General features: G+C 41.0%; 1 protein-coding gene across 1 annotated transcript in view; it reads right to left on the reverse strand.

Annotated features, from left to right (window-relative positions):
- Positions 1 to 7672: 7672 nt before the first annotated feature.
- Positions 7673 to 18783, reverse strand: part of XPNPEP3 (X-prolyl aminopeptidase 3) — a 57335-nt gene continuing 46224 nt past the window's right edge. Inside the window, exons 7-10 of the mRNA XM_007453980.1 lie at positions 17351 to 17436; positions 10865 to 11045; positions 9666 to 9786; positions 7673 to 7955 (exon numbers count right to left, since the gene is read on the reverse strand). Coding sequence (XP_007454042.1) covers positions 7789 to 7955; positions 9666 to 9786; positions 10865 to 11045; positions 17351 to 17436 — 555 coding nt within the window. The 3' untranslated portion in view covers positions 7673 to 7788. The remainder of the gene's footprint in view (positions 7956 to 9665; positions 9787 to 10864; positions 11046 to 17350; positions 17437 to 18783) is intronic.

The raw sequence follows: 18783 nt of genomic DNA on the forward strand, positions 1-18783 counted from the left end.
AAGTGGAATCATAGAATATTGGTCCTTTTGTACCTGGCTTATTTCACTTAGCACAATGTCTTACAGGTTAATCCATGTTGTAGCATGTATCAGAATTTCATTCCATTTTAAAGTTGAATAATATTTCATTGTATGGCTTTGCCACATTTTTATTTATCCATTCATCCGCTGGTGGACATTTGGGTTGTTTCCATCTTTTGGCTTTTGTGAATAATGTTGCTATGAATGTGCGTGTACAAATATCTGTTTGAGTCCCTGCTTTCAATTCTTTTGAGTATATGCTCAGAAGTGGAATTGCTGGATCAAATGATAACTTTAATTTTTTGAGGAACAACCATACTCATATTTTTATCAAGAGCTACTCTATCAGCCTTCTGCAGGTGGACTCTGAGCTTGCTCTAACTACTTTATGAAATGTCAAGTACAATTTATTATGCATAGCAATTCCTATAGTAAAGTAGAATCATTCACATATAACATATAGTCCACTGCCCAGATTATAATCAGTGCAGGAGTTAGCTATAGTTCATTAGAGATTTTAATCCATGTAACATGCAGATAAGCATAACCAAACACCGATCAATGAAATACTAAATAACATTTTTCAAGATAACTATTTTTATAAACATTTTTGGTATACCATTGTAGGCTTCCCAATCTCAAGATTGCTAGGAAAAGAAAGACAGCATTTAGTGGCAACTATCCAGAACCACTGAGCTTTAAAAACTGGAAATTTGAATCAATATTTACGTAGTGCCACACATTTTTATGTCCAAGGTAAGTAAGCTCTAGTCAGCATAATTCTAGATTTTATAATCCTAAATTAAATACCCTAAGTGATGTGCCTTGAAATTAGTATGCTGGGAGATACTGGTCCCTCCTGTCCTTAAGATGGCCAGATGGATGGAGCCTGGAGGAGCCAGAGCCCCCTTACCTGTCACCGTATCACCATGAGCTGTGGACTCACTGAAATATGGCCAAGAGGGGTGCTACCACCTGGTCATATTCAGCATGACCACCTGGCCCAGCTCAGCAGCAGGTGTTGAGTATGCTGCTGTTCATCCAAGACAAAGGAGTCACTGCAGCAGTTGGTGTTTCAGGTGCCAATGCCTAAGGTGCTGCTGGCCAAGGGTGTCATGGGGGTGAAGACTGGGCCAGTGCTCCTTGCAGGTGCAGCTCTCAACAGCCCTGCCCTCTGCTTCACATACACTGGACACCTCTGACCTCTGTGGTCAAAGGTATAGGCAGGATGACTGTTCCAAAAATGTACATACGTTCTGTGAATTATAGCTTAACTTGAAATATTTGATGGAAATGATTTCGATTTGATTGGAAATCCACATTATAAGAAATTTTACATTGGGACTTCGCCGGCGGTCCAGTGGTTAAGACTCCATGCTTCCAACGTAGGGGGCGTGGGTTCGATCCCTGGTCAGGGAACAAGGATCCCACATGCTGCCAGGGGATGCCAAAAAAAAAAAATTTTCACATTGCATTTGTCAACGAAAGGAAGTTACTAGAGTCTTTGAAATTTAGTTTCAATTGTAAATTACCGAGATTTAATTCATATACCATAAAATTCCCCTTAAAAGTGTACCATTCAATGTTTTTAGTATACTCACAGAGTTGTGCAGCTACCACCACTAATTCCAAAACATTTTCATCACCTAAAAAAGAAAGCATACCTGTAAGCTGTCACTCCATTTCCTCCTGGCTTCAGCCCTTTGCAACCACTAATCTACTTTTCTGTCTCCATGGATGTGCCTATCCTGGACATTTCATATAAATGGAATCATAGAATATGTGCCTTTTGTGCCTGGCTTCTTTCACTTAGAATGTTTTCAAGGTTCTTTCATGTTGTGGCCTGTATCAGTGCTTTGTTCCTTTTTATGGCTGAATATTTCATTGTATGAATAGACCACGTTTCATACATTCATCTGCTGATGGATGTATGTTTCATTTATCCATTCATCAGTTCAATTACACATCTTAAAAAATTATTTTATTTTAAAAAAAGATTTATTATTTATTTATTTTATTCATTTTTGGCTGCATCAGTCTTAGTTGTGGCGCGCGGGCTCTTTGTTGTGGTGCGTCAGCTTCTCTCTAGTTGTGGCACGCAGGCTCCAGGGCATGTGGGCTCTAGTTTGTGGCACGCGGGCTCTAGTTTGTGGCACGCGGGCTCTAGTTGAGGCACGCTGGCTTAGTTGCCCTGCAGCATGTGGGATCTTAGTTCCCTGACCAGGGATTAAACCCGCATCCCCTGCATTGCAAGGCGGATTCTTTACCACTGGACCACCAGGGAAGTCCCCAGTTACACATTTTTGAATGATCATAAAAATGGTTTTAAATTCCTTGTCACCTACTTGCACAAACAGTTTCTTGTAAATGGTGATTATGAAGAATCTGAAGACAATATCACTACAAAGTTTGGATCAGGAATTGTGTGCAGGTGTTTCAGCCTGTTATCAAAAAGTCATGTGTCCAAAGGAAGCTAAGTCTTTTATTGACATTTTAAAATTTATCTTTTGGAAGTGTTATACAAATTTAAAAATTCCTTTAAACTTTGCATGAATTTTTGCTTATAATTATATAAAGGGTATGTAATTAATTTTCTTCTCTAAGTCACCTGTACACATTTCTAAGTCCCCTTAAGTTTGTTCCACTGTGCCATATAAAAAATATCTTTTTATGTGTTCCAGGATGTGAAAAATGTTGGAGAGCTGGGCTTCCCTGGTGGCGCAGTGGTTGAGAATCCACCTGCTAATGCAGGGGACACGGGTTTGAGCCCTGGTCTGGGAAGATCCCACATGCCGCGGAGCAACTAGGCCTGTGAGCCACAACTACTGAGCCTGCGCGTCTGGAGCCTGTGCTCCGCAACAAGAGGAGGCCACGATAGTGAGAGGCCCGTGCACCACAATGAGGAGTGGCCCCCGCTTGCCACAACTAGAGAAAGCCCTCGCACAGAAACGAAGACCCAACACAGCCCTAAATAAAAAACAAAAAAAAAAACAAAAAAAAACAAAAAAACCCTCCTGTTCTCTGTTTAAAAAAAAAAAAAATGTTGGAGAGCACATCTTAGAGAGCCCCAGATTTTAAAGAGGATTCCTAATAGTAAGAGATGCTTGGGGACGTCCGCAGTGGCGCAGTGGTTAAGAATCTGCCTGCCAATGCAGGGGACACGGGTTCAAGCCCTGGTCCGGGAAGATCCCACATGCCACGGAGCAACTAAGCCCCTGTGCCACAATTACTGGCCTGCGCTCTAGAGCCCGTGAGCCACAACTACTGAGCCCATGAGCTGCAACTACTGAAGCCCACACGCCTAGAGCCCGTGCTCCACAACAAAAGAAGCCACTGCAAGTGAGAAGCCCGCACACCGCAACGAAGAGTAGCCCCCGTTCGCCGCAACTAGAGAAAGCCCATGTGCAGCAACGAAGACCCAACACAGCCAAATAAATAAATAAATAAAAGAGATGCTTACACTTAGGATTCTTTATATGGCTTGCTGAGAAAGTTTACATATTTACAATTTTGCAAAATTTGCCCTTCATAAAATGCTCATGGCTATAATGTCTTGAGTTCTACAGGGGCTGTCTGGAGACCTATGTCAGTTTTGTGGAGAGTCAGCCCTTTTTCCCCCAGCTTCCTTGAGTTGTAATTGACAAAACTGTAAGATATTTAAAGTGTACATGGTGATGATTTGATACACGTATACATTGTGAAAAGATGTCCCCCATCTAGTTAATTAACACATCCATCAACTCACATATTTATCTTCTTTTTTTTTTTTTTTTTTGGTGAGAACATTTAAGTTCTATTCTCTTAGCAAATTTCAATTATAAAATACAATGTTATCAAGTATATTCACCATGTTAATACGTTTGATCCTTGAGTCAATCTAATCCATTGGTTTTCCCCCTTCTATGACTGCTAAGATTATCTCAAGTTTGCTATCATGATTTTGTGACAGTAGTTAATGAATACTCTGTAAAATAAAATACTTTGTAAAACAAAATGTTGTCACATTTAAAGCTATAAACTGTAGATTTGAAAATAACACACACATACATGCACAAACCAAACACTCTTACATCGTTTTATAGTTTATTTTTAAAATGACGGTAACAAATGGTCTTCCCTTGTTGGGGAATGACATATCTACTTTCAGTCAATAGGGCCTTAAAAAGTAACAGCATTTTGTCCAAATGAACTTATATAATTGCACAAAAGTCATACAAAGCATTAAGAAATGCTCACAAAGACTGCAGTTCTCTCAGCTTCTCATGAAGCACACCCCAAGAGGCCTTGGTTTCAGTGGGGATCCCTGATCTGAATAATACTGATGCTTACCCCAAGCTCCTCAGTGACACATAGGCAGAGGTGAAAGGAGCCAGGAAGACAAATGTGCTTTGTGACAGTGGAATTCTGCTCTACAATTAGGGTTTAATGATGTATTCACCTTCTCATATTAGCATTATTAAACACTTCAGCTTGAAGTATATTTGTCCAGGCTTAAAACTTAACCCTATCAGCTTAAGTTTTGGGATACAGATCCCACTTCAGGAAACTAAAATTAAAAACAAAGAAACAAAAAAAAAACACACGGTAAAAACGTCTTCCAAGCAAGATCCTTTATGCTTACACCATCCTGGGCCCTCATTTAGTTTCTAACATACAAACACAAATAAGTTACATTATTGTTGATCATATGCCAGTTGAGGGATGGTAGAGAGTCTCACTCAAATCCCAACTCTTGTTTTACTGACAGCAGTTACTGGAAACACTGTGTTACAAAGGACTCTGGGGTCACAGGTGGAACTGGTGGGACAGCCACTATGCTGTACATGTGATGTGACATGGACACAGGACAGGGAGAGGCAGCACTCATGCATCATATCTGCATTCTTTCTATTATTAAGAAAGCTAAGGAGGATGTTGGTTATGTATGCTTTGAAAAACAACAAAGCCCAAGTTTTCTATTTTAATGAGTTACAATGTCTTTATCCGGGGATTTAACCTATTTCATGGATCTTAAACCCAATTAAGATATAATGTCTATAGTAGGAGTTTTCCTTTTCTGACCTTACAAAAATTAATAAAAAAGATAACAATATTTTGAAAGAAGACACACAAAGAGAACTTTAAGTCACCATAAGAAGTACCTTCCTAACTTGGGTATGACTATGGGAAGAGGAGAGTTATTATCCTATTTCTACTGCTGTGTTTCAAATAAAAAACACAGTCCCAGTTTAATTATAGAGAAAAATAACAATTCCTGAAATAAAACCATAAAAGTACGCAGCAGAGGCCATCTAGATATACTTCTTTTTTTTTGCAGTACGCGGGTCTCTCACTGTTGTGGCCTCTCCCGTTGCAGAGCACAGGCTCCGGACGCACAGGCTCAGCAACCATGGCTCACGGGCCCAGCTGCTACACCGTATGTGGGATCTTCCCGGACCGGGGCACGAACGCGTGTCCCCTGCATCGGCAGGCGGACTCTCAACCACTGCGCCACCAGGGAAGCCCTAGATATACTTCTTGCCTTTAGATTATTGTTAATATTTTAGCTATATTTCTTCAATTCAGGGAGAAAAATTCCAGTGTAACATTTGAAGCATTTTTTAAAAATTAAGGTTTTCATTAGGAGAGCTTGGTGTATATATGAAGTATTTATTATACTGAAACAAGGAGGGAAATGTGGGGCATGTCTGTGGTAAGGGCTAAGAATTAATGAGATTCCGGCACTGTGCACAATTATCTGCTCAACTAATCCTGAACAGATCAGACAGTCACTAAACCGCTGCTCTGAGATGCTCACTGTGTCACTTCTTGAAGGTTCTGATAGTCTGATGCAAATGTTAGCTGCTGTGGTTAATCGGGGACTCAAAGGACAATATGCCTGGGTCAGGGACTATAAATCACCAGAAGAATTCCACAACAGCCGCTCTACGTGTGACTTGCAACACCTGTAGAACTTGCCAGGAATCCAGCTGGAAGAAGTCTGTTTCATGTCCAAGTAGGCTGCTATTCATAAAAGCTGCCTAAGCTTTTAGCTAGAAAGTTGAAGACTACAGAAAATGACTTATAGGAAGAAAAGGAAATTCCTTATTCCAGGATTGTAAGTGAACAACGGTAACCCAATTCCAGAAAAAGGTTGTTGAGGCCATACAGGCCAAGGGAGTGAGAAGCCGTGGGTTTCTTTTCAGTCCCCTCTTAGAAAGTAACAAGCACAGGACTGAGAAGTTGGAGGCGGGTGAGGAGGGCAGGCGCAGGGATGATGACTCCCGCTGTGCAGCCATCCATTCCCACAGCTGCTGAGCACAGCCAAGCATTTGCGGGTGAGCACCGTCAGGACACAATTTGTATCACTTTGGTCGCTAACATTATCTTTGTCTCCTGATGAAGTCACTGCCTGTCTGCTTTGGGCTCTGTACCTTGGGTTTTTCTGACAAGACGGGCAAACCTCTAGCACTGCAAAGGAGTGTTAATCTCCTAGCCTGTTCTTCCCTAATGCAAATATTTTCTTAAAAGTTTTCAAATTTATGTTCTAACAATCAGCATGTTTTATACATCTTGAGCTCATATGCAGGTTTAAAGGAGGTGAACACACTAGTTCTTAAAGCTTTCCCCTATGATAGAAGCTCCCAAATAACCTATCTGCAGCAGTCTAGCCCTGTTCACTTCACAAACTGAGTATTATATAATTGCACCCAACACTGTGTTGAGGGAAACATGAGTCTTTACCATTGTCCTTCCAGTGCTAACGTCCAAGGGAGGAAAGGATCACAGGGTGTTTACAGGTACTGAGTGGGTTGCATATTTTGTTTTTATTGGCACTAGAGGAAATCACAGAATGATAACTGGGGTGTCTCTCTGAACACTGGGTAACATTCCTCTGACTTTAATAGGGTAAGTAGAGGATCTGCCCTTGGCCAGGGAAGCAGCTTCAACGGTGTGCTGAGGGTCAATGCATTAAGAATCTATAAAGAAAGCATGGATGTCTGGGAAAGGAATCAACTTTAGACTGAGAACAGACGATGGTGGTCTGGATCTATAGCAGACACATATACTTTTCTTTCTCTTTCATTTCCTTCCTTATCAAGAATCTAAACACCTTCCAGGTCCCAGGTAACCAAATAGCAAGAAAGGCTCAAAAATGTTTTGTTCGATAGCTAGTGTTGCTGGAATCTGGACTGTGGCTAAATGGTGTAACTGTAGGACACCAGTGCCCTGAGGGCTCACATGGCTCCGGTAGATACGTGGGCTCCTGGATAGGTAGGCAGGTGTTATGGAAGGTATGTACTGGCCACCCACAATCACTGATGGGTGGTTTTCAGTGTAGGCAAAGACCTTGGTGATTGGCTCAAAATATATAAGCATTACACAAAAATCTTATGATATTAGGTAGATCTCAGGAAAAGTGCAGAAGGGGAAGGACCTGGAGAGAAGCAGAGAATTTTCTCCATGTGATAACTGGGATGCATGGACATATGTAACCAAGATCTTTCTTTACATCTGAAAACTAAACTTGTCTGAGTCATTAATTCTACAGAATTAATGTTACTAAAGTTGCAGTAACATACAATCCAAAAACTCAATTTCCCAGATTTCTAGCTACATAAAACAAGAAAAGACCACATACACAACTACATACACTCATACAGCTGCTGCACTCCCCAGTGGAACACGTGTATAAATGTCCACACAGAGACCCCCAGAAAGCACACGTGCACAGAGGCCAACGTCCACCCCTTCTGAACCTAAGATGCATGTGGGCCACACTGAGGGTCAAGAGGCCCTATTGCATATCTGTTCTATGTCATTCATCTCTTTGGGACAATCTGCAGAAAGGATGAGAGGTGAGTCCTCAGTTACCACTACATCATCCTCAATTCGTACACCAAGACCACGGAACCTCTCAGGGGCATCTTTGTCATCCTCTGGAATATAAATACCTGAGAAGTAGAAAAAAGAATCAGAACATTCTATTCATAAATGGCAGCAACTGGATGATTTGGGGCAAGTAAGTTAACGTCTATAAAGTTGGGATCCTAACAGTACCTACCTAATAGAAATGTGGAGATTAAATGAGATAATATATATAAAAATGTCTGGTACATAAATGGTCAGTAAGTGTTACCTATCATTACTAGAACTATTATTATAGTTATTTTGTATACCAGACTACAAGATCTATACAACTACAATAATGTTGATCATGATTCTGTCACGTTCTAATGGCTCAAATGGGCCACTAAAGTTACTTAATTTATGAGTATGTCAATATATGCTGGGACCCAGTAGATTATATAAATGCATTCTTTCTCTGCCTAACAGTTCCCTGGAAAAAGGGCACTTTGCTAAAATAAAGACTTAAGGCATTTTAAAATGTATTTAAAAAACACTTACTTAGATATTAGCCTCAACAACCAGAAGCTGCAGAAATACTCAAATAAGTCATAAATGTAACTGACGTGTACATGATGTAAAGAGGGAAAAAGGAAGACCTTAATGAACGTTTGAAAAATTCTAAGAAACCAAGGTTCCCTTTCTAATTATGAAGTCAGACAGACACCAGGCCTTTTCATATTAAAGAAACTGTAAACTTCCTTCTCTGTACTCACAGATGCTGTTCTGTGATAAGAAGAAAAAGACCAGCAAAGGAAAATGTAGTCGAAGTCTAAGGAAGCGTCAAATAGATTGGACTTAACAGTACATAAGGTCACAGAGAGCAACATATGCCCGGACTTAAAGGGTGGCATAAAAGATGTGTCCCAACTATAACTTACATAATTTAGAGGTGAAAACGCTTGAAATCTAAGATTGAGATCTGCCTTCATGACAGAAGCAGCACTGATGTTTAAAACTGACTGGTGGGGCTTCCCTGGTGGCGCAGTGGTTGAGAGTCCGCCTGCCGATGCAGGGGAAACGGGTTCGTGCCCCGGTCCGGGAAGATTCCACATGCTGCGGAGCGGCTAGGCCCATGAGCCATGGCCGCTGAGCCTGCACGGCCGGAGCCTGTGCTCCGCAATGGGAGAGGCCACAACAGTGAGAGGCCCGTGTACCGCAAAAAAAAAAGGAAAGAAAAACTGACTGGTAATATCAATCTTCACACTCCACCGCGGCCACCACTTTTCTCCTGAATCCTGCCCAACATCCAGCATCATTCAAGCTGGAGAACCATTAGACTGCCAGCTCTCTCTGAAGCTTAGAAGAAAGGATCTGGATACTAAAAAGTGGAATAATGCAGGCAGTTCAATGCAGAGGAGCTGCAACTGAGAACATGGGGAGTCTGAGTGTCTCGACAGAAAAGTGCCAGGGGCTTCACAAGTGTCAGCAGCCCACCAAGATGATGGGAAGGACTAGTACAAACTGGCCCTGGCAAAGGCAGGGTTAAAAAAAGATTTCTTTCTTAATATCTACTGATTGAAAGTATTCCCCATCTGTTGTTTATTGGAGAAGTCAAATTAAACAAATTGTGTGATGTGAAATAAAAAAGTTCAAGAAAAATCTAAAATAAAGTACCCTTCTACTGGAGAGATTCATTTTCCTGTCTCTTCTAATTTAATTACATTCGTTCAGGTAAAAATAAAGTGTTTACCTTTCTATCTAACACTAGAATTAAATGTCCCAAGGGATCAGAGGTTGCTAGCACCTCCCCTTACCTGGCTCCACCGTGATTACCATACCAGGCTGCAGAGGGAGGGAGCGGGGCATGTCTGGAGTGTCGTGGACATCCATCCCGAGGTAATGGCCAACATGATGCGGGCAGTATTTTCGAGCAGCCTGGAAAAGATATTACCTCAGTGTTACTAGAGCAATGACCCCTTAAGGGGAAAGTTGGGCATATATAATGCCATGAGATATGTGTTAATACTGACCCCTGCCCCCAGTTCTGCCACTTGTTTCACCTATCCTCGGGCTAATGCTTAAGAGACTTGAAAACTGCCACCTCTTGTATGCAATTCTGCCAACAGCATTCTAATTAATCCACATTTCTATTCTTACAATTTAATATACTACACACATGCTAACTGGGGTAAGCCCAGTAATGACTACGGCAAATGAAAATCTCTTGCCTTGGGAGAGGGAAGATAATTATGTTAGAATAGTTCTCTTTTCAATGTTCGCATGTCCCTCTTAGGAAGGCTACTCTGGAGACCCTAAGTATCTCATAGCAACTTGTGGAGTAGGTATGAAACACCATGTAACACAGTAATTATTAGGCATTTACTAGCTTGGATATTTCTATCCGCTGATTAAAGATTTGTTGGCATGAACAGGAGGAATTTATAGCTTTTTTCCTATTGATAAAAGGAACCCTGGCAGCCTAAACTTGGAGCTAGGAGATGCCTTACTGGTCTGTTTCGTTTGACCACCTGGCATGGTCGCATACCATTTAATTTAAAGCTGAGGCTTTAAATTTTACTGAACACTATCACATTTTGGATGCAGATGAAATTCACTAAACATGGCAACTGAGGATATTGTTAAAAGTCTCAACAATGTTACTGAAGCAAGAAACACCCTCCCCTTCGACCCCTACCTTTTCAAAATCACTACAAAAGAATTAAGAGTTAACCTCTCCTCCGTTTTATGTCCTCTTCCAACCTGTCTGTACCAGACTTCATTTTGTTTTCTGAAGACTGAGCTAGTTACACAGTATGCAATGAACCAGATGTGCTGCCATCTTCTGGTAGAAATAAGTACTGCACGTTTTGCTTTAATCCATGTTCAAAAAAAGTCCCTCTTACTGGTGAAGAATCACAAACACCATTTCTAAATCTAATTAGCTTTACGTAGGATGAAAACTAAGCAGCATGTCAGGTGTTCTTAAGAAATGGGGTCAAAGGAAGTGAAGTACCTTGAAGGCATTATTTTCCTTAGTGTTCTTCACGATCCCCAACTCTTTAAGTTTCTGTCCTATCAGTGTTAGCATCATGCTGTAGATGTTATCCAAGCTTGTTCCAGGGGAGCAGAGGGTCAGACAATCTTTCTGGACTTCTAGAACAGCTTCATAGAGTTCTGCTTGAGGTGCCGTGAACCTGGGGACAGGAAAACCCAAGAACTCAAATTTGAACTCTCTGATATTGTAGGAATTTTGCTTCTAAGTTTGATTAGAAAAACTCCAAGGCAATGATGGGGCATTGTTGATATTTGGTCAGTACCAGTATATCATTAATGACAGGACCTCAATCATGCCTAGATGCTCAACAGGAAGAGCAATAACCCTTCAAGCTGGGGCAGCAACAACAATCTCTCCTTCAAACGGTCAGCTGACAGACACGGGGTGAGGCTAAAAGATGCACCCAGCCATGAATGCAGTCAGAGGGCCAGATCAGGCTTACTCTTGATCCTCTCCATTTTTTTTTTACCATTAAAAAAACACAAACAAAAACCAACCAAACCAAAAAAAAAATAGAGCCTAAGGATCCACTTACAGGCAAAGCAGATGTCATGGGATAAACTAATCAACACTTTGGCTATGGGACTTCCCTGGTGGCACAGTGGTTAAGAATTTGCCTGCCAATGCAGGGGACACGGGTTTGAGCCTGGTCCGCAAAGAGCCCACATGCGGCGGAGCAATTAAGCCCACGTGCCACAACTACTGAGCCTGCGCTATAGAGCCCGCGAGCCACAACTACTGAGTCCGCCTGCCGCAGCTACTGAAGCCCATGCACCTAGAGCCCGTGCTCCGCAACAAGAGAAGCCACCGCAAATGAGAAGCCCGAGCACTGCAACGAAAACTAGCTCCCGCTTGCCGCAACTAGAGAAAGCCCGCACACAGCAACCTGAAGACCCAACGCAGCCAAAAATAAAAATAATTTATAAAATAAGTAAATAAAATGTATTTGTTTTAAAAAAATACTCTGGCTACTAATAACTTTCTAGTTTCCAGGTGTCCTTAGTATAATAATTTCTTCATCAGTAATGGGGAAAAATGAGGGAAAAATACCAAGCTCGGGTGGTATATGATATGTGTTTTTAATACATTAAAAAAAAAATTAACTTATTTTTGGCTGTGTTGGGTCTTCGTTGCTGCACGCGGGCTTTCTCTAAGTTGCGGCAAATGGGGGCTACTCTTCGCTGTGGTGTGTGGGCTTCTCACTGCGGTGGCTTGTCTTACTGCGGAGCACGGGATCTAGGCGCTTGGGCTCAGTAGTCGTGGCGCACAGGCTTAGGTTGCTCCACGGCATGTGGGATCTTCCCAGACATGGCTCGAACCCATGTCCTCTGCATTGGCAGGCAGATTCTTAACCACTGCGCCACCAGGGAAGTCCCTATACATTGTTGATGGAATTGTAAATTAGTACAGCCAGTTAAATCAAAGGCCTTAAAGGTGCTCATAAAATTTAAGTTTGTAATTCTGCTCTAAGAAGCCATCCTGACAAAGTATTTGAAATTCAAAAAAAGCTGAATATACAAAAACGTTCACTGTGATTTTAAAAATAACTATAATAGATACAATGTAAATGTCCCCTAATAAGAATGGTTAAAGTCAGCAAGGTAATGCTATAATGAAAACCTACACACCCATCTCCCAGGTTCAGCCATTATTAACACTGTTGTTTGTCATTGATGAGGATAAACATGCTCCACCCCATCTCAGTATTACTAAACATTTTTTAACAATTCTTTTTCTAATGTAAATTTTATATACACTGAAATGTACAAATCTGAGCTCTACAATTTTGACAAATGGATGTGCTGGTGGTGATGAAGCTGGGGACACTGAACCCCTAAATTCTGCTGAGTCATCTTTGCTAGGAGAAGCAGCCCTTCTACCCCAGTCTGAGGAGGCCAACCCTGTTTTGACTGAGAACCTACAGGTATCTCCCCAGAGGTAGCTGCCTTGGCAGTTGCTTCTAGACCCACAACTAGACGTTACTCCCAGCAGGTCCCAAAAAGTTAGGTACAAAGTGTGACCCATGACGAGATGCACTATAATCCAAAAAGAACTGCATGATTTTTCCTATTTATATAGACAAAAATCTGGGAATATGTATAGAAATGGATGTGCATGTGTGGGCTAATGGTGGAAGGAACATAAAGTTGGATAAGGCTGAATTTATTGATAGGGGTCCAACTAAGGAGAGATTCTGGATTCAATGCTGAAGCTTGAGGGCTCAGAAAGGCTCTAACGGTTTATTTGGTTGGTTGGCTGAAACATGGATCAAAAGGTAGCCTGCACTAAATGAATTCAAATACCAGAACTACTTTGCTATGTTGGAGAAAGAATTCTGCCTCAAGACTGCAACATCAGCTTTTGCCTGAGTTTTCAGCCTGCAGTTCTGCCCTCTGAAATTCAGAAATGCCAATCCCCATGATCACATGAGCCAGTTCTTTAAAATCAATCGATCATCAACCAACCTACCTACCTACATATGCATACGTACCTAATATATCCCACTGGCTGTTTCTCTGGAGAACTCTGATCCAGATCCATATCCCTATGACATAGAACATTGCCGTCCCCCTCGTGGAAGTTCCTCATGTCTATTTCTAATCAACACCCCCACCTCGAGAGGGAAACACTGTTCTGATTATTTTCACCTTAGTTTTGCCTATTCTAGCATGTCATATAAATGGAATCAGACAATATGTACTCTTTTGTGTTGAACTTCCTTCATTAAGAATAATGTCCATGGTGTTATTTTGATCAGTAGTTTGTTCCCTATTTATTGCTGAGTGGTATTCCATTGTATGAATAGTCCACAATTTGTGTATTCATTCTCTTGCTGATGGACATTTAGGTCATTTCCAGTTTTTGGCTACTGTGAATAAAACTGTTATGAATATTCTTGTACAAGTCTTTTTGTTCCCGTTGCACTGCAGCACTGCCAACACTTGGTATGGTTGGTCTCTTTAATTTCAACCATTCTAGTGGATGTGTAGAGGTTTAACATGCATTTTCCTCAATGATTAACAATGATGAATACACATAATTTGTTCACATATTATCTCATTATCCTTTTGATATCTGTAGGATTTATAGTGATATCCTCTTTCCTGATCACACAGCACCAGCAGATTCATGGGAGTAATGTTCTTTAAGTTCCCACCTAACGATCTGTACCCTTTATAGCTGAAAGTTTCTTTTGCTGCCGATAAAATCTTTGGCTCACACTTTTGTTCTCTGAGCATCTTCAATACGTTACGCTATTTTCTTCTTTCATAAAGCTTGGCTTTTGAAAAGTCTGATAACAGTCTAGTTTCCTTTCCTTCATAAATAGTGTGCTCTTTTTTTCTAAGTCCCCTAAAGAATTTTTCTTTTCCTTGCAGGTTCAGAATTTTACTAGACTATGTCTTGGTGTTGTTTTTTTCTGGGCTGATATTCTCAGGTACGTAGTGTGCTCTTTCTAAGGTAGTTTCAATATTTTTTTTTTCAGGAAAATTTTAAATTATAGTTTTTAGTATTTGTTCTGTTCCCTTGCTTTGGTTTTCTTCTTCAGGGCTTCCTTCATGTGTATGTTCTAACTCTTTGCCTATTTAAAAAAATTTTTTTAATTTTTGGCTGTGTTGGGTCTTTGTTGCTGCACACGGGCTTTCTCTAGTTGCAACAAGTGGGGGCTACTCTTCGTTGCAGTGCGTGGGCTTCTCATTTGCGGTGGCTTCTCTCGTTGCAGAGCACGGTCTCTAGGTGTGTGGGCTGCAGTAGTTGTGGCGCTCAGGCTCAGTAGTGTGGCTTGTGGGCTTTAGAGAACAGGCTCAGTAGCTGTGGTGCACGGGCTTGGTTGCTTTGCGGCATATGGGATCTTCCCGGACCAGGGCTCAAACCTGTGTCCCCTGCATTGGCAGGGGGGTTCCTTTTTTTTTTTTTTTAAATAAATTTATTTATGGCTGTGTTGGGTCTTCGTTGCTGCACACAGGCTTTCTCTAGTTGCGGCGAGCAGGGGCTACTCTTCTTTGCGGTGCACAGGCTTCTCATTGTGGTGGCTCCTCTTGTTGCAGAGCACGGGCTCTAGAGCGCAGGCTCGGTAGTGTGGCACACGGGCTTCGTTGCTCCGTGGCATGTGGGATCTTCCCGGACCAGGGCTCGAACCCATGTCCCCTGCATTGGCAGGCGGATTCTTAACCACTGCACCACCAGGGAAGCCCCTGAAATGATTTTAAATTTATTTCTAATTCTTTTCTGAATTTGTCACTTCATTACCAAGATATTCTAATTCTGATATATGTTGTTTTTTCATGTTTTGAATGATTTGCTTTAAAAATTTTTAGCTTGTTTTAAAACAAAAGGGCATTGTTTTGATCTATTTTGTAGTCATGTCTTTCTGGCATGCTTTCATTTCTGTAGGGATGTTATTCGGCTCCTTATTCTCCTTTTGCTTTTAATAACTTTATATGAGATTTAACCTAGAAGGTTTTTTTTTTTTTTGGCCATGTTGAGCAGCATGGGGTGTCTTAGTTCCCTGACAAGGGATCAAACCTGCGCCTCCTACAGTGGAAGCATGGAATCTTAACCACTGGACCTCCAGGGAAGTCCCCTAGATGCTTTTTTAATTGCTTATTTTATATGAAATTAATTTCCTGTACTTTTAGAATAAGGCAGGATTTATAAAAGATTTAACTTCAGAGTGCTATCTTCTGTTGTTTTGGTGTAGTGGTAAAAAACAAGGCAGCTTGTTTCAGATCTTTCCTTAGTTCTTCTCCCTCACTTTGGTTTTATTTATTTATTTGCTGCACTGCATGGCCCTTGGGATCTTTTCCCCCCGACCAGGGATTGAACCCGGGCCAAGGCAGTGAAAGTGCCAAGTCCTAACTACTGGACCGCCAGGGGACTCCCTTTCTCCCCTCTTTGATTTGGATCATCTCATTCTTTCCTCTCTTTAGTTCCTAACCTGCTCAATTTCTGTTCTACTTCTAGCAGTTTACCTTAAGTGTCAGCCCTTGTCTTAGAAGGGAGCCCAGCACCCTTCAGACTTTCTTGGGCCGCTGGACTGGCAAATCCTTCCCGTTTTCAGCTTCTGTTCTGAAATTGGCTCATCATCCTGACTGTGAATAGCTGTTGGTTATTTTGGGGTTCTCCTGTTTTCAGGTCTGTCAGTGAGCCTCCCCCACCATTGCTGCTTCCTTCTCCTTCCACACAGATACTGATACCACCCAGGTCTTGTGGTTGTACATAGTGTGTTCATAACTGTTTGTATTTTGAGATTTTAATGATACCCCATTACCTGGTGTTTGGGATACCAGTCACTACCTAGTTGTTCTATTCTTATTTGAAAATTTGGAAATACTGAAAAACTATTATTTGCTGCCATCTCTCCAGAATCCCTGATTCTTTTTATAGTTTTTGGTTTCTTACTGAGATTCTCTATCTGTTCACACATTACACTTATATCTTCCTTTAACTCCTTGAGCACAGCTATTGTTAGCTGCCTTAAAGTCCTCATCTGCTAATTGTAACATTAGGGTTATTTAGGATCTGTTTTTATTGACTATAATTTTATTGATTATGGGTCACATTTTCCTGATTCTTATGTCTAGTGATTTTAAAAAATGAACAGTAGAAGTTATGAATGATACAATGTAGAGATTCTAAAATTCTGTTATGTTCTTCTGAAGAGTGATTTTGTTAACTTGGCTGGATTCAAACTGCAAGCTCTGCCCTTAGTGGGAAGCAACTAAAATCTCTGCTCAGTCCATTCAAATTCTGGCTGCCAGTATTTTGCTGAGCCTCCTGGGATCTCACCCTAGAATATAATGTAGTGATCAGCCAAGGATTTTGGAATATTTTATATGCAAATTTTGGACCTCACCCTTTTTTGCAGTACCCTCTCTTTCAGGATTTCCCATCTTTCTGGTTCCTTGCTAGTATCTAATTCTGTCCTTTGACACCTCAGGCCAATTAGGCTGTGGCTTCTTGCTGCCCAAGCTGTGTGAATTGGGGAGTTCCCTCAAGCAAAAAACTCTAACCACTTAGATCTAACCCATTATAGCTCTTCTTTCAAGGACAGACTTATGCTGCTATTTCTACAGGATTTTAGGAAGCTTTCTAGTGCCTTCAAATACTTGTTTTTAGTATTTTGTCCAGATTCTATAATTGTTATCGGAGGGTTAATCTGGCCAAACTATTCTACCATACCTAAATATTATCTTTGTACTCAGAAAATAAAAACTTAAATTTGTTTTTAAAAAACGTGTGTGCGCACATGTTAACTAGGTGTTTTTAGGTGCCTGATCCTTGATATGATGAATAAAAAACAGTCTTAGAAAATAATCAGGAGCTTTGTAAAGGCAGTTAATGTGTGCTAGAGGGAACCTGTATATTTCTTTAGTTCTTTATTCCAAATATACCCATATTCTAACTCATACTCCTAAGAAGCAGTGGGATCTTTGGAAGCCCTACCTGCCATTGACAGGCCAGGTACGAGTGATGTCACTCACATAGCAAGAAGACTCACAACCTCCATCCAGCAGCACCATTTCCCCATCCTGGAACAAAAGTAAGACAGGTAAAAGTAGGTGACTTAATGACTGTCAGTTCTTTCTTCTTCTAATTTAAACTCTTCATGCCTTTCATTTTATAAAAAACAAAACAAAACAAAACAAAAACTCTACTTTAAAGGAGACTAATCTTCTCTGGTTCCTTCTCACAAGAAATAGCGTCTAAGTTTTTCATATGAATTCACACTGGCTCAAGAAAGATGGCACCGTAGAGGGGTTAAGTGCATTGGCTCTGGAACCAGAGTGCTGGGGTTTGAATTACTAGGTGTAAGCATTAGCATTTATGATTTATTAACATCATAAATATTACCATTATCACTATTAATTAAAAAAATCCTATATAGGTTGGTATCCAGGGCCTTTATTCAAATATAATTACCCGTAACCATTTAACTTTAGAATATCACTTTCCCTTCTGCTCTCCATCAAGATACATGTGGGGGGAAAACAAACAAACCCCAAACAAGAACCAAACCAAAAAAAACAAAAAACTTTGGGTACATCTCTCTTTTACTACTTGTCATGTTATACTGAAATTTTCTATTTATGCCCTTGAAGACAGGCCATATCTTATTCATATCTAAATAAGCACAGAACTTGGCACATAGTAGAATAATGGTCAAATAATTACATATATAATAATGGCAAGAAGAATGAATGTGGTTTTTGTTTCTGGAAACATGATAGAATAAATTTTATGTAACAACTAGATCCTGGACAAAAATATATTTTATGAAATGTTGACATTACATCATATAAGAGACATCTTAAAGACTTTTTTTCTTGAATAAAAACAACCCAGAGGGGCTTCCCTGGTGGCGCAGTGGTTGAGAGTCCGCCTGCCGATGCAGGGGACACGGGTTCGTGCCCCGGTCCGGGAAGATGCCACATGCCATGGAGCAGCTGGGCCCGTGAGCCATGGCCGCTGAGCCTGCGTGTCCGGAGCCTGTGCTCCGCAACAGGAGAGGCCACAACAGTGAGACGCCCGCGTAATGCCAAAAAAACAAAAAAAAGCAACCCAGAACTGAAACTAGAGCTGAGTAGTGATAAGGTAAGTGTTACAGTATATAGGAAAGAAGGTGTTGCAAAGTGGGGAAGATGAAGTGGAGATTCCTGCATTAACCCAGGACACTCACAGGGGATAATAGGGCCCCAGGTCATTAGGACCCACTTCACTCTGGCAAAAGCATATGCAAATACCATTTAGAGGAAATAGCGCCCAAATTTGAGATTGCATAATTTCCCAAAAATAACAACAAGCAAATATGAGCTCACAACCAAAGGCTGTCAAGCACACGAGGCAGTAGGTCACTGTGAGTGAGAGTCAGCAGGGAC

Source organism: Lipotes vexillifer, unplaced genomic scaffold (assembly GCF_000442215.2).
Source record: "Lipotes vexillifer unplaced genomic scaffold, Lipotes_vexillifer_v1.1 scaffold382, whole genome shotgun sequence".
Lineage (NCBI taxonomy): Eukaryota > Metazoa > Chordata > Mammalia > Artiodactyla > Lipotidae > Lipotes > Lipotes vexillifer.